This window comes from Rosa chinensis, chromosome 7 (genome assembly GCF_002994745.2).
Source record: "Rosa chinensis cultivar Old Blush chromosome 7, RchiOBHm-V2, whole genome shotgun sequence".
In the NCBI taxonomy this organism is placed as follows: Eukaryota; Viridiplantae; Streptophyta; class Magnoliopsida; order Rosales; family Rosaceae; genus Rosa; species Rosa chinensis.
Window position 1 is genome coordinate 59,887,802 of NC_037094.1, and position 21,614 is coordinate 59,909,415.

At 37.2% G+C, this 21,614-nt stretch overlaps 1 protein-coding gene across 3 annotated transcripts in view; it reads right to left on the minus strand.

Moving 5' to 3' along the window:
- Positions 1 to 556: 556 nt before the first annotated feature.
- LOC112176611 (BEACH domain-containing protein B) overlaps positions 557 to 21,614 on the minus strand; it is a 36,970-nt gene continuing 15,912 nt past the window's right edge. For 2 of the 3 annotated variants that reach the window (XM_024314624.2, XM_024314627.2), the window contains 28 exons: positions 21,122 to 21,277; positions 20,904 to 20,945; positions 20,405 to 20,749; positions 19,667 to 19,840; positions 19,315 to 19,475; positions 18,907 to 19,219; positions 18,364 to 18,796; positions 17,901 to 18,237; positions 17,222 to 17,410; positions 14,883 to 15,138; positions 14,545 to 14,736; positions 14,250 to 14,468; positions 13,989 to 14,165; positions 12,513 to 12,628; positions 11,245 to 11,709; positions 10,888 to 11,101; positions 9,498 to 9,719; positions 8,878 to 9,345; positions 8,473 to 8,802; positions 7,921 to 8,373; positions 7,785 to 7,831; positions 7,584 to 7,677; positions 6,545 to 6,751; positions 4,394 to 4,519; positions 3,916 to 4,287; positions 3,586 to 3,817; positions 1,379 to 2,146; positions 557 to 1,215 (listed from right to left, as the gene is read on the minus strand). In XM_024314624.2, coding sequence (XP_024170392.1) covers positions 1,455 to 2,146; positions 3,586 to 3,817; positions 3,916 to 4,287; positions 4,394 to 4,519; positions 6,545 to 6,751; positions 7,584 to 7,677; positions 7,785 to 7,831; positions 7,921 to 8,373; positions 8,473 to 8,802; positions 8,878 to 9,345; positions 9,498 to 9,719; positions 10,888 to 11,101; positions 11,245 to 11,709; positions 12,513 to 12,628; positions 13,989 to 14,165; positions 14,250 to 14,468; positions 14,545 to 14,736; positions 14,883 to 15,138; positions 17,222 to 17,410; positions 17,901 to 18,237; positions 18,364 to 18,796; positions 18,907 to 19,219; positions 19,315 to 19,475; positions 19,667 to 19,840; positions 20,405 to 20,749; positions 20,904 to 20,945; positions 21,122 to 21,277 — 7,032 coding nt within the window. In that variant the 3' untranslated portion in view covers positions 557 to 1,215; positions 1,379 to 1,454. Of the gene's footprint in view, positions 1,220 to 1,378; positions 2,147 to 3,585; positions 3,818 to 3,915; positions 4,288 to 4,393; positions 4,520 to 6,544; positions 6,752 to 7,583; positions 7,678 to 7,784; positions 7,832 to 7,920; positions 8,374 to 8,472; positions 8,803 to 8,877; positions 9,346 to 9,497; positions 9,720 to 10,887; positions 11,102 to 11,244; positions 11,710 to 12,512; positions 12,629 to 13,988; positions 14,166 to 14,249; positions 14,469 to 14,544; positions 14,737 to 14,882; positions 15,139 to 17,221; positions 17,411 to 17,900; positions 18,238 to 18,363; positions 18,797 to 18,906; positions 19,220 to 19,314; positions 19,476 to 19,666; positions 19,841 to 20,404; positions 20,750 to 20,903; positions 20,946 to 21,121; positions 21,278 to 21,614 lie in introns of all 3 variants that reach the window. The other variant, XM_024314625.2, reaches the window with a different exon arrangement.

Here is a 21,614-nt window from a genome sequence, read left to right on the forward strand (position 1 = left end):
GCAAGCAAGAAGAGGTCTGGATTTGGGAAAGATAAACAATTGTTTTGATATTTTTATGTAAATTACGATGCATTAGTAACATATCAGCGTTCCCCCACCCCCCAAAAAAAAAAAAACAAGTAACATATCGGCTGTGTTACTTTTTACAAATTCAAAATGCGTCCAACCTTTTTCTCTATTTGTTAGGCTTTCCAGTGTATTACTCAAGGGCTCATGAGCTTGAAATGCTGGGTGAGCTGCCCAAAGATCATTTCCCAATCAGCATCATGTTATCAAGTTGAAATCGAGGGTTCAATATGATCTCTTTCAATGCAAAAAATAGGTTGGTGAAAGCAACCCAAGGAAAAAATTAGGTTAAATTTTAGATGTTTTTTTTTTGGTTCATAATATCAGCACTTTCCTTTTGCACCTACTAATCCTGTTTGCCACTTGTTATATATAAACTAATAATCAAGGATATCAGGTTACTATATATCAAATATTACCACAAACACATAGGGATTCGACTAGTACGTCTACATTTTAAAGCTATTAAAAGGCAGAACAAAGAAAAGGAAAAAAAGAATCCTATTTTCTGTGAGCAAATGCTACTGAATGCTGATTCATCAATCCCTGTCGAAGTATATCTCTTTAGAGGTTTTTGTCTACAAAGTATACAACACTACAACAGAGAGAAAGAAAAATATGGTTGCCATTTACTTTAGAAAAGAAAAGAAATGGCACTGCAACCTATCTCTACAAGGTTTGAAGAATTAACACTTGCTAGTTGAAGAAGGAAAGTCAGAGTTAGCCTGCTGACTGTGGTTTATACACAACTCTTAAATCTAACCTACCGATAACATAATGTACATGGATGCGCTCACCTCAAGACGGAGATGAGTTTGTTAAGAGGGAAGTATTTTACCATTGTGAAATGTTACAGAAAGATTAACCTCATCAAGTTCAGCTATGCATGGGCTAAAATCAATATAAAGTGAAGCTTAAACAGCCTCAAAACTGTGCAAGTAATTCTGGTGGAGCTGCATGTATCCTTAATTCTTTGCCAAATGTGGAGGCAAAACCGAATCGAAAGGAGTCTGAGGCCTGGGCCCTCGGATGTCATAGACATGGCTGGACATTCTGATATCTTTTTCATAGACTCCATACTGAACGGTGATAAGATATCATGTGGTACTTCTCTTCAACAATGTTATATTACGACAGATGAACATCTTGCTGGCTAAAAGCAATACTATAATCAGTCTATGAAACGGTAATACAAGTTCCAAAGGACAAACAATATTAAGTTATTATAACCTATACTGTCAGAATTATTTGCAGGCATGAAGCTAACCAAACACTAGAAAGGGAATACTTGTAGGCGTTTGCTACAGCATACCTGGGATTTACATCATTGATCATTGCTCGCCTTTTTAGCTGCATGACTTCAAGTGCAAAGGAATGATCTATCCTGTTCAAGAGGGTTTGGATTTTGAATTTCGAGGAAGGGCACCTTTGCGATGTTGAGGATTTTCTATAGAATACACAAGAAGGGTTCCGTCTTTTGTTCCAGCTAAGAAGCATTCTTCTGGGGTCACTGTTAGAGATGTTATGATCTTTCCAGCTCCATTATATTTCTTTATGACCTCAAGTGAATTCATGGAGCGTACAACTATTTGCCCGTGGTCACCAGCACAAACCAAAAATTCCTCACACCCACTCAGCTCAACACAGTTGAGGCGGCCATTGGATTCAGAAGAAGCAAGATGTTTACCATTAATTGAATAAAGATGCAAACTGAGATCATCATCTGCGTAAAACACTATCCTTCCATGCCGAGAGGCAACAAGCTTTGATAACGCACATCCAGAAGGATGTCGCACGGATCTTACATATCTTCCCTTCTGCAGGGTATGAAAAACACATGTTCCATCTTTCGATCCACTGATAACTATGTCAAGCTCTACGCTGATATATAAGCATGTAATTATATCATCGTGTCCGCACAGAATACGAAAAGGAGTTTCAACAATGACATAATCTTTACGGGGTAGTTCCGTCTGTGTATTACGTGGTCTCTTTTCTTGTGTTCTACCTCGGAAAACTTCCCAGACCATGATTGTAGTGTCATAACTTCCAGTTGCAAGGAAGCGTCCATCAGATGTTACTGCAGCATTATCATTCATACAGCTCAGAAAATACTTTGAGAAGCACATAACCAAAATAAAAAAAGGTAACCACCAAAACCCACCAAGAGGGAAAGACAAAACAGTGGAATTGTCACAAGATTAACATATCAGAATGGGAGGGCCCATTAGTTAACGCAATACCATTTTCATAGAATTTCAAGTATTTTCCGCAGTATTTCACTCCAGACTCACAAATTTCCTTCATGCCACGTCATAATTTACAATGACAAAAACAATATATAGGTTGTGCGGTATTCTTTATAATGTTAGTTAAAATAATACAGTAAATAAGTATGGTACAGTATATTATTATTATTATCATCATCATTATCATTATTATTATTGTTATTATTGTTATTATTATTATTATTTTTATATATATATATATATTTTTTTTTTTAAAGAGATGAAATTTCATTAACTTGAAATAAATGTACACATTGTGAACAGCAAACCACGTTCAAAAAATTAGAAAGTAAAAAACAAACAAACAAAAAAAAGACCAAACACAATAAGCCAACGGCAAACAAGTCACACTACCACGATTAGCACATCCCATATAATTTCTAAAACAGAAATCCCCCTAGAATCTGCAGTTACAGTAGCTCAATGTTTAGGGGTAGACTTTTTCACCCAATTAAGCAAAACAATAACCATAGAGTGACCCATGCTGCAAATGACCATCATAAATAATCCATATTTGTGTAATTTCACAATTTGATTGCGGGGAAAACTATATATTCAAAAACAGACAAATCTAGAACTAGTCAATTAGTAATTTGTCTTCCAGGGAGGAATGCTACCCTTTCGGTGATGGGAGGGGGAGATCTTAACCCACAGACAAGCATGAACTATTCTCGTGATATATTTTTTTTTTTTCTGAGAATATGTCTCATGATGTATCTAAACAGGTACAAACACATAAAAGGACAGCTGGGCCTTGCCTCAATAAAAGGAGTACATTACTCTTTCTTCTCTCTACTCTTTTCTTTTATTTAAGTTTTTGTTTATAATAAACAATAGTGCTGTTAACAAGTGACAAACTGATAAAAGTATGCAGACAATCCAGGAAAGATAGTACTCTTAAAATCACATTGCCCTTCTATCCACACCATCCTGAGGTTAAACACTACATTTTTAGTCTAGTTTAAGAACAAGCATGGACTATGGACTATAAAGTATAAAGCAACACCTTTTTTGATTCAGATTTTCTTATTGAGGAAATTCATTTTAACCCGAAATGGTACTACCCATTTGCAACGGGCCACCTTAGAATGATTCCATCTCCCTCCCTAGGGTTTATTTCAGTAGACTTGCTTCAAATGGGATGAAGCAAGTTTTTTTTTTTTTTTTTTACCTACATAAGCATGCTCTTGTAACAGTAAATATATTTTTGTCTTCCAATTACGAAAAATACCTGCAACACAACTGACCACATCCCTATGCTGCCTGATGCTTTGCACCACTCTGCCATCATTCAAGGATATAACCTGAAAGCTATTTTCCCAATTGCCACATGAGATCAAAAAATTCTCCGATGCTGTTTGCATTGTTGCGAAGCATTGTGGTCCAAGTTCAACATTTTCAGCAGAAGGACTCCCAATTTTACGCGGAGAAAGGACATCAGAACCAATGCCAAAAGAAGGATCCTGTACATGTATTATTACTATGAATGGTAAAGCATAGGAACAAAAATAAACATTACAATAGCACAATCCAGTGATCCAAGAAAGAACTAAAGCCGAACCTGGGAGCCAGAGAAGGTAAAATTTCCACCAGATTGCAGTGAGGATGTCAACCACGTCTTAACTGACAAGGTGAGCCCCTGGTTTACAACAACAATATTTGAGTCCACTGTACGAATATACAATGAAGACGACCTTGGTTGACTTGCACTACTAACAATGGAAGTCATGTTAATAGAACTAGGTGCAAAGCGCAGAGGATGAGCAATTGGAATGGGTGGTCCTCTTCTTGGGTGTTTTTTACGGAAAATCTGAATTGGTGTTTGTCCAAAATTTGCAATTTGGTCTTCAATTGCTGATCTTTGTAAATCGTCTTCCATGGTGTCCAGATCAACAGCGCCTTCATAGGTCAAGTAATAAAAAATATTTGCTGCCTGTATTTACAAAATCTATTATGAGCTCAGTAAACTTGCACAAAATGACCAATGCAGAACTCGCAGGTTTGATTAGAAACATTTCTTCAAAAAAAATCACACGTACCTCCACAGCAGGTTTTCCACGCTGTTTGTAACCAAATACTAAATCTATCCAATGGTGTAGATTAGAGCTAACATATTCACTTTCAAGGGCCTCTCTGTTCTTGTTAACAAATTCTTCAGGTGAGCCCTGCACAAAATGTTGGTCCAAGTTGTCTCAAAGGACAAAAAGAAAAAAAAATGCAAATGAAATGGTATAATAAATTCATCTCAAACTCTATGTTATTCAAAAAAGGCAGGGGAGCAGGGTGGAGAAAGAAACAGATAAACAAAGAGCTCAAATCTCCGACACGACAAATACCAAAGGCTTTTCTCAGGTCATCAAATATGTGAATGGCAGAAATCCTTTACCCTGGCTTCAAAATGCACAAGTGATGGCCTATAAGTGGGCACCTATATAAGCAACCAAACTGAGTTGTTGCATACATTTTGTGAATTCAATTATGGTGGCACAGTTATGGCGCTTCCATACTTTCCACCAAAACAAAGAGAAGAAAATTGAAAAATATTTGATTATCTTATGTGCAGATGGCAGGTAACTATGTACGTGAACTACAAGTATATCTTGCTTAGCAATTTCTGAAAACATTGTTTATTATATATCTTTTGCTGCAGGTAAGCACTATGTTCTACGAACAAATTACTGGATTTATCATGAAATATTTCCACTGGGTTTCATAATTTTCAGGCAAATTTCTACTTCTGGCTCTTCCAAAAGCAGTGGATTCCTAACTGCAAAAGCACCTCCAATAAGCTAAAATACATTTTTGGTCTATGAGGCTTACTACAATCCATTTGGTCATTATTACATACCTTCATTTGTTTAATCAAAGCAATGTGGTTGCATGAGCTAGTGGATTGGCACATTTTCTACTAACATGGAACACTCCACATGTAATGACTTTTGCCCAACCTACGCATTTATGGACAGAACTTTTGCCCATTTATCCTAACATAAGGGATAAGCCTCAAATTGTTCTCAGCTCTACCTAACGGATTGTATGATTGTTTGTAGTTGATTTCATAAAGTAGGTTATGCTCAAGCCATCTTATATTAATGTTGTGATTGCAATGGCTGAAAAGGACAATAGCTCCAATTGAACACACTAGACCACTTATAGTACTTGTACATTTTAGTTCCAGAAATTCCCATTACCCCCAGTGCTGGGTGGCTGGCTGAACATTTCTCATACTGCTCAGTGGTTTGGCCACCAAAAAGGATGGTTGCATCCTGAACTCTCCAAAACTAACTCAAAGTGCTCACAACGCGACAACTGAAAACTATGAAAGAGCGTCCTGTAGACAGGCCAACTATGAATCTGGGACTTCTGATTTAAGGGTAAAAATGGAAAGCTTTGAAAAAAAAACGGGTGGGGGTGTACTGATCAAAGCGGGGAGGCCAAAACATATCCCAGAACATTAAGGCCTTGTTTTCTACTTGTTTTGGACTTAAACAAGGACTTGATTCAAACTGGTGACGGCCAAATTACTTGGACAAGAAGTATATTTTTAGCATACTCTCTCTTTCTGCTGAATATGCTTTTTCTTTGTAATTGATGATGTTCTATTAGCATATTCCGACTCTTCAGGAAACCCAAAAAAAAAACTATCCCTCCCTCCCTTCCTCCTATCAATCAACGCTCATGCCAAAATTACTAAAGTTTGAAAAAATAAATACCACCATCAAGGACAAATGAACATCATCCTAATAACGTGCAATTTTACCTTGGTAACATGTAATACAAAAATTTCACTGAGAAGTCTCATCACATATTTTTTACTACTTGCAAGATAATATATAACTGAATTTTCAATTTAAATGACTTGCGATGTTATTAAAAGGTGAGAGAGAAGGTTAGTTGGAACAGAAGAATTTAACTATCCATCAACATGAATTAGATACCACCTGTCCAACTATTGGATCAACTACATGTACTATTATCATAAATTCTTCATTAGGCCACTTCACCGTTTGAAATAAATGGAGCAATGGATGTTGTACAACTATTCCCATAAGTTTGTTTTGGTTTTTATCTAATATCCATGTTTGCTATATATAAATCTCAACACACATTATAAACCAAAAGAAATGCACTCATGAGGACAGACATTTTTCCGGCTTCAGCAACAGGTAATTTGAGGAGATATCACATACCTTGGCCCAGGGAGGGAGACAAACATCTCCAATAGGTTCACCATCTTGTTTCACCCCTAAATGATAGGAGTTTGAATTCACAAGAAACTCTGGCATATAAAAGAACTCAGGTATTAACTCCTTCACATCACTTGTATTAGAAAGGCAGTTCTGATAAGTTGACTCAATGCTTTGAAAGAGACGATCTGCATGGTCAAATTTACCACCCTGACAAAAAGCAACAAGTGAAATCCGGAGTCAGTACAGTTCACGATACTAAACTTATGACCACTTGAATATCTCATAAAGCAATAAGATTCAAAAATAATAAAAGTGGATTTAAGAGAAAATACAACTAGATCAAAATTTATAAAGGCCAAGGAACAGTGAGGAAGGTTGACAGTTTTCATACAGCATATCATCATGTGTTGATATTTTTATGTTAAGCATACTCTCATGTCACAACATGTCTCATGAAGATGTATTTTGCAGTTGCTCGTTAAAATCATTGAAGACCGAAATGTGCACCAAATACACACGCATCACAGTAAAGACATAATTCAAGCTTAGGTAGCACCAGTGGTAGATTTTCTAGGCAGAAGCTGCAGAACATCATATTCTGAAATTTTTGAATATGATTAGCCATCCCCTTATATATAAACTAGGTCCTCCTGAATGATCATGAATGTGAGATTGTTTCCGTGTTTCATTTCTTTTCTTTTCCTTTCTTTTGAGACAATTCTACTGAAAATCAAAAGTAAGATTAAAAAAGATGGGCGGAGAAAAAAGTGGAGACAGAAAAGCGAGGTAGCTATGGGGTGATGTAAATAGGGTAGTTTAAGATGCAGTGAATAGTTCTATTTATTTTTTAAAGTCAGAAGACAAAATTGTCCACATAAAATGAGGGTTTGTCAAATGTAAGAGAGATTTTCTAAAATAAATAAGTTTAGAGGTCAAAGGAGTCACCTAACTGTAATACAATAGAAGATAATTTATATGTTATTGAAAGACTTGTAGCAAATCTTAGATGCTTAAAGAGTGATATTGCACACGAAAGTACCTGCAAATTGCGATGGAGAGAAGTAAATGGCTCTAATCTGAGAAGGTAATAAAGCACTATCCCCATGCTTGAATAATGAGACCCATAGTAGAAACTGCAAAAATTAACAAGTAATGTTCCATGTGAGCAAATCAGAAAAGACCACTCACGGGAGTTCAAAAAGGACCAGTTGATCTAGCCATGGATATTAGTCTTAGTTACCTAGGTATATCAGGATCAGTAAAGCTACGATATCTATCTTCAAACACCTGCATCGAAAGAAACAGCAACATATTTGTTAATATAAAGGAAAAATTTATTTACATAGTCTAGAAAATTAAAACATCTACAAACCAACCTCAAATCGTTTTAAATCAAGTGCTCCAACTGGTTTTGAAAGATCCCGAAAGGTTGAAGACTTGTTGAAATCAAGAACCTCCGAGGAATAATCAGCCAAGACCCAAGGAAACACAGGATATTGTGTCAAATCATTATAAGACCTTCCAGCCAGCGTATTAAGGATCATTAGATATTCAAAATTTGTCATATCCCTTCTCCTCCAGCTCTCTCGGGCAGCTTCTGCCATTTCCAAGGATACACGTCTATCAACAAATGAAATAGCTCCACTTTTATCCCTACCACTTCCTTTTGGAAACAAATATTCGTTCCTGGTAGCAACTATTAAGGTTCCAATATCTTTTGCATCCTTCTGTGATGCAAAATTCAAAAATATCGGTGCAGATGAATCGCAGAAGAAAATCTCTATTGCAGTATACCGAAGCAAATAACGCGTCCAACAAACAGATTTAATCTATATCCACCATAAATAGACAATAAGACAAAACAAAAATTAAATAAGATTTGACACAACTATACTGACGTAAAGATGAAAGGAAATTTGTTTCCTTACCTTGCCCATGTTCCACCTCCTGTGGCGTTTAATATTTTTTAGCTCCTTTCTTTTGAGAACATTTTCACCTATTGCCTCAAATTTCTGAACCACGGTGCCCTTCGATGCATCCAAACCAAAGCATATTGGTTGTTTTATAAATTTCTGCTTTTGATCAGGTTTGGTCAAATCAAAATTGCTTGAAGCAGGGAAGTTTCTGAAAATGGATGATCCTCCAGTACCTTCAACCAAAAATTCTCCAAAGAAATGCAAGACGTTTTTCATGACCGCCAAATGTCCAGCTAATTTTCTTTTTGGGGATACAAGTACACAAGGAACTGATGTAAGAACCTGAAACAGAATCACAGATATAAGACATCTAATTTAAATACCAGGGATCCTGAATGCATATCTTGTCCCACATACCTCACTAGTTTCTGTCTCATGTGAAGGGGAAGACGAATCTTTCCTCTCCTGTATCCAATCACTGGTGTCCTTTGCTAATTCTGAGGTCTGGCTGTCTGAGGTATCTGTGTGGATGGACGGCTTCTGTCCACTGAGCTCGGTATCAGTTTCATTGGGTTCTGAGCTCCCCTCATCAGTAATCTTCCATACTCCTTTTAGCAAAAACCGCTTCATTTGCTCAGGAATGTGGCCAACAAAAGCAGATTTACTTTCATTAAAAGGAGGTGTAATCTCAATGCTGGAGACAGAGGATGAAGGTTGGCACAACTTTTCATCAAAATGATAATTCTGTCTCAGTTTTGGTCTCCGTCGCCAGGTATCTTCTATCTTCTCAAGTTTCCAATGCCTTACAGCACTATTTGGAAAAGGGTTCGCAGACCATGGACCTCTCTCATCAATCAAAGCACGAAACATGTGTATCCATTTCTCCTGGAAAATAACTCTGTTAGTAACCCAAAGTACTCATAATACATTCATCACAAGTCCGAAAAGAAAACAGATGTAATGAACGAAAGAAATGGCAAGCTCCTCTTATTCATTTGCAGAAGCTATGATGAGTAACAGAGAAATGGGTCACATACAGCAACATTTTGCTGCTCCTCCTCGTGAGTTAGCTGGAATGCAGCTCTTCTGCTGTCATCCAAAGCAAGAATGGAGGTTAAGCTACTTTGTATCTCATCTTCAAAAGCCTTTCTATCATTTGATTCTGCAGAGGCATTTTCATCCATCCTGGAGTGGAGTTCATGCAGCTGCCTTTGGCGATCAGCATCTAATGACTTTATATATTTTAACTCCTCTGCAACCTGCAAGATGGAATCCAACAGTAAAACAGTAAAACACATGCAAGATGGCAAAGAGAAAAATTGATAGGCAAATCATAGAAACCTCACAAAATTAAAACAGCATTGCTTTTTCCCCAAGTAGAAGGGAATAAGCATGCAGAATGGGCTGTTGAAATAGCTTTAGTTCTGAACTACTACTCCTAGTTTCAGGCCAAAACTAGAGAATTACTACTCCTAAATGTATAGCTGGTGTGATTTTTTGGTGAATAAAGCCCATGTGATTAAAAGCAATAGAAGATACTAGCTCATTCACCTTAATTGAAGTATCCAGACACATACAGTAGAAATGAGAAAAGGATCATCCTCAATTAGGTGACATAAAATCAATGTAATATGTTACAATTTATGTCCTTGAACATACTAGTTTCCGAGTGATGTGCACTGTTTTGGTATAACATCAATCTACTTCAATCTTGGAAATAACAGATAAATGGGGTGATAAATATCAAAGCCATGCTGCAGAGGAGTATGCCGGTAGGCACGACGCAAGCATGAAACAGACCCCTGTCAAGGACGAGCATGTAAAGGGCCCAAACCAGACATACCCCATGTAGTATTGAATTATTTAAATGAACACTTTAACAATCAAATCCAACTTATCATTGCCAAAGTAAGCTATTAATGTCGATGACAAATACAGTAATAATTGGTTATATGTGCTTTTTTTTTTTTTAATTCCTCAATCTCAGATAACATGATTAGTTATTTCTAAACTAAGTAGTTAACTACGAGTTTAGTAAATCATTTTCAACATCATGAATAAAATTTCTTTTCAATCAAAAACAAAAGACAACTATGACCTTGGTAACTAAGATTAATTTTTTTTGATCAAGTAGTAACTAAGATTAACTTAATATCAAAATTGCAACTAACAGAAGCAACAAAAAATAAAATAAAATATAGAAAAAACACCCAGGGGCCAAAAACACCCATGTGTCTAGAACACTCATGCACGATACGACATGAAACAGATCATAATTGTCCCAACTAAGATAGGCTGAGTAGGCACATAATCATCCATGTTAGACCTCTGCACCTTAGGATAAAAATAACAGCAACTATAACATTTACGGGTTAGACATCATGATTAATAGATATGATAAGCACAAAAGGAACTTGAGAGACGCACTGCTGCAAGTACTCGATCTCGCTGAATCAGATTGTGAATGGATCCGGTTTCTTTTACATTGCTGCCTGAATCCAACGAATCCTCCCTACCCATAATGCTACTAGCAAGCATTGATTTACCAAAGCTGATAGTTTCTCGAATCAAGTGCGATATAACATGAAAACGAGCACCGTCATCTAGCATTCCAAACTGCGACCTAACAACAAGCAATGCCCTGGCCACAATGTTAACTGAAAGTTACATTCATGATAATGTTCTAGATAATAGATTTATATCCTAAACATTCCATAAGCATGCGTAACGGAATGTTTCCCAAAATCTAATTGGCTAGAAGCAATGAAGGTAAAGGATCCATACCAGATGAACAGCTGCAATCTGCTTTTACTTTGCTCGTCATCAGCTGATAAGAGAAATGGCAGAAGTGGAATGACCAGTTGGACGCATCGCGATGCTCTTTCTAAAGAAGATCTACAGAGATATAGGATTACAAGTCGAAAAATAATTCTTGGACACCTCTCTCCTCGTAAGAGCATTGCCTTATCGACATTTTTGTTTGGTTTGCCACCTAATGCACTGCCTATCCCTCCTGATACAACAACTGCAGCCACCTCTGCAGCAGGAATGTTCAACGATTCTACTAAGCCACGTGCTCTCTGACCAAAAGATGGAACTGCAGTTGGTGATGATTTCAATAACGACTTGCTCGGTCCCTTACCATTCATCTCACTAATAATAATCCACAAACTGTCATACAGATCCCACCACTTGTCACTGACAATGGCATCTTCACTTTTGACAGGCTGCTTGCAACTCCCAGAAGTCCTTAAAGTTGAGGCAATCAAAAAATGAATAGCATAATATAAAATATGGTGCATTGAGAAAAATAATGGCAGGGTACACTCAAGGGGTCCAGGAAAACCCAAAGTCACGCTACACAAAAGATAAAAATAAACAAAGAAAGCTGGACAAGAAGCTTTGAAATTGAAAAGAGATATCCTAACAGATGATACCGGTGTCTAGAACAAATTGTTACAATGAGAGCATCCTTTTTATTATAATTATTAAGACTTACAGTTCTTGAGGAGGGATCTACATACTCAAAAGATACACAGACACCCTTCGCATGCAACCAAGCACGACATAATCAAATTTCAGTGACGTGGATTACGCACTACCAATATAGATATCTGAAACTGGGTATTGTATAATTGAAAAACTATTCAAAGGGTCTTTTGAGATTTGCAGTTAAATAAAATTAAAAAAAGGAGCAGAATACTAGGATACTGAAAACGAATGCAAGGGTCGGTGTTAAAATTCTTACTGGGGTGCAGAAACTCTGCCATTATTCATGTGTCTAGAGAGAAGAATAGTTGTTGGAAAAAGCCTATGTAAAGGGTCAATACCATTAGATAAGGCATGGACCCAGGTACATACTATTATCATCGTCAGAATGGAATGTTTCAATCTTTTATAGCAACATTGTATAACCACTTAAGCTGCTATTAGTCTTGCTGCATAAATAAAAGCCTATAATTTACAAGTTAAATCCAGAGCCAATGATAGTGACTGACATGACATAGGGCATCAGTTTCAGAAATAAAAGCCAAAACTCAAGCAGCCAGTACCTCGATATTTGGCTGTCATTTTCTCCATGCAGCACTTCAAACAAGGCAGAACCATAATCTTTATGGCGTTCTAACTCTAACGAATCAAGAGAGAAATCTGTAGTGCTTGCTGGGAACTGCAAAAGAGTCAAATATTAAATTCATAAATTGAACTTTTAGACTATACAAGAAAATAAACGGAAATTAACAAGGCATGTTACAGCTTTGAAAACCACTAAAGTAATTTCCCGTATGCGTAGAGAAGAAGCGTCCACTTATTATTACAGTTACGAAGGGCTACTACATCAAGACCTCCAAGATTATTTCTTCAGAAATTTGTTTAAAGGGAATAAACTCATTGACAAAGAACCATATCACTAAGAATCACTTGGACACAACAAAAATTACATTTTCACTTCACATACAATAAAAAAGCAGTGCAGCATTACAAAATAAACTTGACGTATATTTTTCTTCCGGGTCTGAATATATACTTTCAATTAACTACCACATTTTGTCTTTACAACAAATAAAAAAGCAATGCAGCATTAAATGAAAACTGCAAGGTCACCATAAAATAAACTTGACATGTATTTCTATCTTGGGTCTGAAAGCATGTCTTCAATTAATTACACCAGTTAGCATGATTTTAAGAATAAGCAAAATATGTATAAAAAAAATTAAAAGATAAATATATAAATAAAACATATTGAAGGAACCATGAACTATATTGACTAACTGTGGCCAGAAGACGTGTCACATCATCATTTGGAATTTTTGGTTTTGTCGAGCATAACAGAAAGCGAAAGCTGATGCAATAGGTAAGCATGTGATTTGAAAAGAATGACTATATCAAATATTAATTGTCAAGAGAGAAGAAAAACTAGTCTTTTGTTGAGTTTCGAGTTATCTATCCATAAGAAAAGTAAGGTGGGGAATATCATAAACCAACAGAGCAGGAAGGACTTGGGGTTTCAGTCTCATGTGATCATGGAGTACCCATAAACTCAGAAAATTGATTTAACAAAGCGACTAGAAAGTAGATTTGCTTCATGTGCTTGTGTAAGATGATAACTTCTTTGGTGCATGGTCCACCTAACCAGTCCATCTTTCTCCAGAGAAGCAACCTGCGGGCTTCTGATCAATGCCCAGATCAGTTAACCAGGAACTGCCATTCTAGGGAACACCCCATCGGCTTCTTATTCAGGGACTATGGTATACCCATTGTTCTCTTCTATATCTTGTTTTAAGCTTGGGTGCAATGGTGGAGCATATAATAATTAAGATGTTTTTATTTCCTTTTTGTATCTGCCTATGAACCTGTCTCACATCATAGTTAACTATTTACTTTATTTTTTTCTTTTCCAGAGAACAATGAAGATTCTATAAGAACAAAAGAACTATTAACAAGAGGTGAATAAGGAACCCATAATCTAGGCTGACAAAAAGAATCTACCAAAAACCAAAAACTGAAGAATGTAGTTAGGACAAGAATACCGGAAGGTTTTGGTCCATTTCAGAAATGAGCATCTCATCGATCAGTCTTAGAAGGTATAATGTGTTGTCCCGGCTCGGTTGCGACACAAAAATACTCTCTTCAGAAGACAATTCCAACAATCCCCTGACCAGATCCTTATATATGTCACGAAGCAAGTACCGAAATGAAACTCCACCCTGCCAGAATAATAAATATAGGTGTCATTACAAGGTTTGTATGTAGAAATACAGATCAAAGAAACAGTGCAGATTTCTACGTACATGTTCACACTGCATTAGCAGGAAAGTTACCGTCTCTTCTAACTGGTGCCACCCACCTTTCACAGAATGAACATAGTAACAAAGAACAACACAAAATATATTCCGCACTAAATCTTGTTCTGTTTTCTCATCGTGATCTTGATCTTCTGGAGTAACTTTGTAGTCTTTGAACACACCAAGCTTCACACAAGCTGTTAACCAGGCATTCCATCCAAAATCCTATTCATGGTACATGGGTAATCAGAGAATACTTAAATAAGATCAAGTAAATTATCAAAAACTTTAGCACTAATACCATAAATGCTTCGACATTTGAAGGATCCGAATCAAGAAGATCAAGTAAATCTCTGATAATTTTCATTCTTGAAGCCGCATCCTCACAGCCAGACAGGAATCTAAATATAAGAACCAAAATTTGAGGAAGGAGAAAATGTGACATATGTCCTTTGCTTCTCTGCTTCTCAGCCAGGTTGTGCTTCTGTAATACCTGTAAAATGAAATTCACTGACAAGTAAATTTCCAAAGCCCCAAACAAAAAATGAAAACAAGAATACAACTTGTACTTCAATAGCGACAGAATGAAATAACCAGATCTTTTTATTGTTTGTTTAAAAATTGTCTAAAAAAAAATACCTGTTTAGGGCTAGCACCACCAAGAAGAACATCAAACAGAGTGGCACACAAGTTATCTGTTTGTGGAAACCTAAATAATCTATCAGACATGGCTGAAAAAATTGGTTGCTTTGAGATTTTTTTATGGCCATCAAAAAGAGATCTGGACCTTCCGACTGCAAGATTGAAAAATCTTGCTCCCTTTTTCTCAGATGGGAGATCAACTAAAAGCCTTCCAAGGAGCTGCAAGCTAAGTAATCTGATAGGTTCATGTTCTCTGCAGAAAAAAAATAAGTCGACTCAATATTTACTTTTTACCGAGGAGAAAAAAATATCTTATTAGAGCAAGAAAATTACAGAGGGTGACTAAGAAATCCACAACCTGAAAGAAAACCAAATCAAAGTCTTTTCTAGTAAACTGCAGGACCCAAGATCTAAAAGGGTACACTCAAAACACAAAGGTATGCATCATTAAACAACAGCTAACATGCCCAACATAAGAGGCTAAAGCACAACAGCATTCGAATCATCACAGAAAAAAAAAATCCAAAAAGAGTAATACCAAAACTCAGGGAACAGGGACGCGAACGATTTTACAAAAAAACAATTCCTATCCCATAATGGGGGATTCACCCATCCCTCGCCCCCTCAATGTTGAAGTCTGGGAGCTTTCCTGGCTGGACCAGGAACATTTGGCCCTGAAAATAAGCTGATTTTTCTTTCCTTTTTATCCTCTAGATTTTGAGCTTCCTGGTCAAACCAGGAAAACACACCCTAGGAAAAGATCCTTGGCCGGACTAGAAAACTCATCATATGATGCACCAATGATGTCAACATGACATGGGACACATAGACAGTGATGCGAGATTTGAATATTCAGACCTCCTCTGAAAATCAAAGACACGGCCCTTGGTTACCCTTTTGTTTGGCTTGGCCGTGTAGATGTGCAGACCGGCAAGAGATTTGAAAACAGGGAACCCATTGGGGTATAGGAGAACCCCGCACCCACCCCGCAATAAATGTGGCAAAATAAATCTCCATGCTCCCGCGACCTATTTGCCCATCCCTATTCCAAACCACCCAAAAAACAGCCAATGCAGCACATAATATGATTGGAGATTTCCTATAATGAATTCATAGTAGAGGGAAGACCTGGGAATTGGGAATTATTAGCAAGGAACAAGTCTTTCTTGGAAAGTGGCTTTCGAGATTTCCGTTGGAGAGGGATTTCTTGTGGCAAGCTATAATCAAAAGTAAGTATGGGTACGATGAGAATGGTTGGAATGCAAAACAGATTTTGAGAGGAGTAGAAACCTTTGGAAGTACATTTAAGCGGGATTGAATCAATTCGCCGTTTATCATAAACTGATGGTGGGGAATGGCAAAGAGTGAGATTTTGGGAAGATTCTTGGGTGCGAATGTACCCTTCAAACATACCTTTCCACCGCTGTTCAGACTATCAAGATATCAAAACCCAACAGTTGAAAGACTCGCGGTTGCAATCCTTCCCGATAAGTTGGGATTTTGGATTTAGAAAAAATCTAAATGATGAAGAGGTATTGGAGTTTTCTACTTTGTTGTTGGAGCTAGAAAAAATGAGATTGGTGGGAGTCCAAACCGGATGGAAGGAGATGGAAGCTAGTCTCCTGTAAATTTCTAGTACAAATCTTTCCATAGCATCCTAATCGGTGAACAGCAGATCCAGTCTTTATTCCAGCAAAGTTTCTTTGGAAAGATAAAGCTCCTCCTGAGGTAAAAGTGCACATGGGAGGGTGAATACTTGTGATGTTATCCAAAAGAGGCCTCCAGCTGTTTCTCTCCCCGGGGAAGTGTGGATCATGCTTTTGCTCATTGTGAAGTGGCGGTTTCCATCTGGAAAAAGTTGTTTAGGGAGGTAGGATTGGATTGATCAAATGCTTTAATGAGGATTGATTTGTTATGCAAAAAGCCTGATCCTTTCGGTTTGGGTAAAAAGGCCGAAATTCTTTGGGAAGGTGGCCATGTCGGATGTGAGCTGTAATTTAAGTGGTATGGATGGAAAGAAACAAAAGAACATTAGAAGCCTATGGTAGTGCGGAGTTGGAAGAGCTGTGAGAGAGAGTTAAGTTCTGGGCATTTAATTGGGCCTCTGTATCTGGGGAGTTTAAAGATTACTCTCTATCATCTATTATTCTAGATTGCAAGCTGTCGTAGTCTAGGATTCTTTTTATGTTTTAGTGTCAATTGAGCATCTTGTTATGTTGCTCAAACTGTCTTTTCTCATGTGGATTCTTTGTATTATGCTTCTGTTTAGTCACTATAAAACTGTTTCTTTTCAATAAAAAATAATAATAAATAAATTCATAGTATTGAACACATACCTCTGAAGAAGATTGGCAAATATGTGACAGCCACCAATCAAATTGACCTGTTCAAGGAAATCTGCAAGCAGTGGCTTTTGAGAAATCGCTCGAATAACCATATGTAGAACATCTTCAATGCAGGTCATATCCTGACTTGTCTCAAAGAAAGCTATCAGAGCTCTTATATCTGCCCCTGCAATGTTCTGCCTGCATAATCCCCAGGACTTTTAGTTTTGGCTCAGAAAAGTTTATATCGATAAGTTAATACGGTCTGTAGCATAATATAGGGAAAAATCCTCATATGGTACCTGGACTATGGCCTAATGCACATTTTGGTACCTAAACTTTCAAAACTACCCTGATGGTACCTGAACTAATGCTCCGTTTCTCCATATGGTACTTACATCCAATCTGCCGTTAACTTTGCCTACGTGGCTCATTCTTATAGGATGACATTCATCTCCAAAAAAAAAAAAATTAATAGGCAAAGTTAACGGCAGATTGGATGGAAGTACCATATGGAGAAACAGAGCAATAGTTCAGGTACTACAAGGGTAGTTTTGAAAGTTTAGGTACCAAAATGTGCATAGGACCATAGTTTAGGTACCATTTGAGGATTTTCCCCGCATAATATATGGCAAAAGATTATTAGAGTACATGTTTGGGAACATACAAATTCCGAGCGGGAAAACCATACCTAAGGCTCAATTCACCAAGGCTCAACAAAAGAAGACGAATTTTATGTATTTCGTCATTACTAGGTCTCTCTCCAAGAACTTGTTTTGTGATGGGATGAATGAGAGGCATGTTTCCAATAGCAAATCGAGATTTTGGATTATCCCAATAGAATTGGCGTATTATATCAATAACACGGGGGAGCCGGCAAAGGCTTTTAAGCATCCTTGGATCATTATCAAACTGCCAGATGACAAACATGTATAATTCTCGCTGCACCTTATAATCCGTGTACAGCCAGATGAGAGGGTTAAGAAATATGCTAGATATAGCCTCTTTGGTAAGCAGTTCAGCCAAGCCTACACATAAAATATAAGGCATTAATATATCTGCAGGAATACATAATTCAGTAACTACTGCCTAAGATGTATAAGATAAAAGAAATCACCATCATAGAGAATCAAGGAACAATAAGTAATCTATACCACAGTTTGCAACGATATGATAGAAATGTTTTAGAGATGAAAGTGTTTCCAAATTAAGTTGCTGAGGAGGAACTGACTGCAACAAGAATCCCAGTATTGAGAACCCAGAGAGAAGATGCATCTGTTGTTGATTAGCTACATTCTCATCAAGCACAGAAGCGATTAGCTCAATGACTTCAGCAGTCACCCGATCTCTAGTTATAGGTATAGGAAATGTATCTTTAAATTGCCCACTTTCTTCATTTTCATATTTTTCAGACTGGGCAATAAGAGGGAAGAAAACTGATACCCCTCCCACACAGTAAATTATCTGTTGCAGTAAGCGTCTCGAGCATTGTTGCGTGCCAACCATCATGGTTGCTTCAAATGAGTTCCTATCTGATGCATGATCCAGCATTGGTGAAACATTAAATAGTGTCCTGCCATTACTTGCCTGAAAGAAGAATCCAACTTGTCAGTGTTCCTTTCTATGATGAGTAATTGACTTCTTCAAGATAGATCATATAAGGCAAGAAAAAAAAAATTTCAGGAAACAAATAGAACCTGAGCATTAAGTCCAAAAATAATTTTCGATGCAAGACCATCTTTGACATCAAGAACCCCTCCGAGCTTAGTTTCATTAGATGATGAAGCTTCATTGTCAAGGAATGAATACATGTAGCTTGGTCCAAGAGAACAGATGCCCTGAACTTGCTCAGAAGAAATGGCATCATTGAACAGATAAACAGGACCAACCTGACCAAGAAAAGGATGCGAATCCCTTATGGATTTCAAAGATAAATCATCATCAGACAGGGGCCCGTCAAATTTGGCGCCAACTGTACAACTTGTTAGCAAGTCGTTAACTTTCGCATAACTGAAAAAAAAAAAAAGGGAGTATGGAAGTTAAGGAGTAATAGCTGTTAGGAGGAGAAAAAATCAATATAAAGGAAAATGAAGGTGCCCTCCAACCTGCATCTTTCAGAAGAAACAAGATCACCATCAACGTAACACCTCAATAAGCTACCCCCTGAAAAAGCTCTTCCTATGCTATGAGTTATACATAGCAAATGCCATTTCTTTGTGACAATTTTTAGCTGCAGCTGGACAGAGTGTCGCTTCAGATTGATGGACTGGAAAATTCAGAAATTAATATAATCAGTGGCAGCACAGTGGCAATCAGCTCAAAACATGAAACGCGAAGCCAATGAAAACAATTGAAAAAGAAAGAAGTCAAAATCCACTCAAAATTTGCAAGTACGATATCACAACACATTCTCTGTCATATGAATCAAACACAAGATATCTCCCAAGTGATAAACACCTCATACAGAAGCTTGTCCTTCGCTAGTGCCGCCATGCACCCTCTTCCATTTTCTGTAAGGAAACTGAAAAGACCCATTGTCCCACTTCTGGGGAAATTCTCTACCCTCAACCAACATGAAAAAGAAAATCCCTTGTTGAGTGGCCACTGAACAGGTGTTTTAATCACGATCCCCTGCAAGAAATAAAAATATAGAGGGGGAACAGAGCGAGAGAGTGATCAGACACGTCAAATATATATATATATATATATGAAAACCTTACAAAGGCAAAACAGAATATAGAACAGAGGGCTGAGTTAAGTTAAAAAAGCAGATACTCTAAAACAAAAATGATACGATAAGATAATAAGAATAATAAACTTCATTTTAAGTTATATAAATTCCCAAACCCTATTAATGGGGTAACTTTGAAAAACCTGTTCCCAACTATTTGGAACAAGCACTTTCAATACTATATGAGCCATGATATTAGTACTTTTACCTAGGGCCTCAAACTGTTACAAGACAGCTCAGCCCATCCCATGGTTACTATAATTAAAACATTGCAAACTGAACTTTTTTCTCAAATAGGTATCCCCTGCACTCATACTACAATCTTCTTGTTATTCTTTTCCCAATAAGAGGCTTACTAAAACACTAGAGACAGTTATACTGAATATTGGTACTTAAAGAAGGCATGAAAATTTAAGCCAGAAGTAATTGTTATTAAAATTGCTTCCAAAGAAAGCACAACTTACAGAATCCTTCCCATTGAGGTCAAAAAAGGCAGTAGGTCCCTTTTCCTTTAGCATTGACAAAACACTGGACAACAACAGTGAGCAATACTTGTGCTGATTCCCAATTTTCTCACTTCGAAGGAGGGCAAAGATTTTGCGAATGTCCTTCCCAGATGTGCTATGCCCACCAACAACTTGAATTAATTGGGCAATTTTCAAGATGACACTATCATTACCTTCTTGTGAAAACCAATCAAGTAGAAAATCGAGCATTCCTGCTCTGACACAAGAAGCTCGATTGGAAATGGAATCCCTCATTAATTGCTGAAACACATCAAGCCCACTATGCTGCAACGAGTCACTGCTCTGCCCAATCATAAAATAGCAAGTAATGATATAGTAGGACGTAACTGTACAAATGACAATTCCAAAAACTAAAATGGTATCAAACAGAAATAGGTCTTTAAAACTGAGGAAAAGTGTGGCGTAATAAAAGATTTAATAGAAATGAATCCCCAACCTTCTGCAGGACGCTGAGATAAAGTATGATCACGTCTTCATTCTAAGTAGAGACAAAAAACAAAAAGACAAGTGAGATACAGGTCTTTGGCATTCAATTGCTTAAGCATGCTTGGCAGAACTCTTAAAAACAGAAATAAGCGAGAGACATTATTGGAAAGGAAACCCTGAAAGTGGGTATTACAAACTCTAAGGAGAAGGTTTGCATCATGTAGACACCTTTATTTTAGGACTTGCTTCCATATCAAACTTTCCATCAACAAGCATATCAAGCAGCGCATTCAAAAGTCCTTCACTTGAGCGAGACTGGCAAAACTCCAACAATAGACTTTGCAATGTCTGGTACCCCTTGCCCGCAAGACCTCTAAATGTGGCCTGCAAAATATATTAACGAGTCAATGCGCTAGGATACTTGAATTGTGAACCTGAAAAAGGTAATTGCAGATACCCACGTAAATAAATATGTGGACAACAGCTCTTTATTCTCTATATAAGTAAAAAGAATTATATTTAAAAACAAAAAGAAAGATATAAAACAAAATGGGCAGGAATCACACCAGGATCCCTCCAAACAAAAAGCTATAAGCCAACCAAACTGTGAGGCAACCAAATCCTAAACAGCAGCCTAGTCCAGATAAATCAAACTAAAACTTATTATATTAGACACGGAACCCAAAAGAGGATTAAGGAGTTTCAGTCCCACACAGAAACA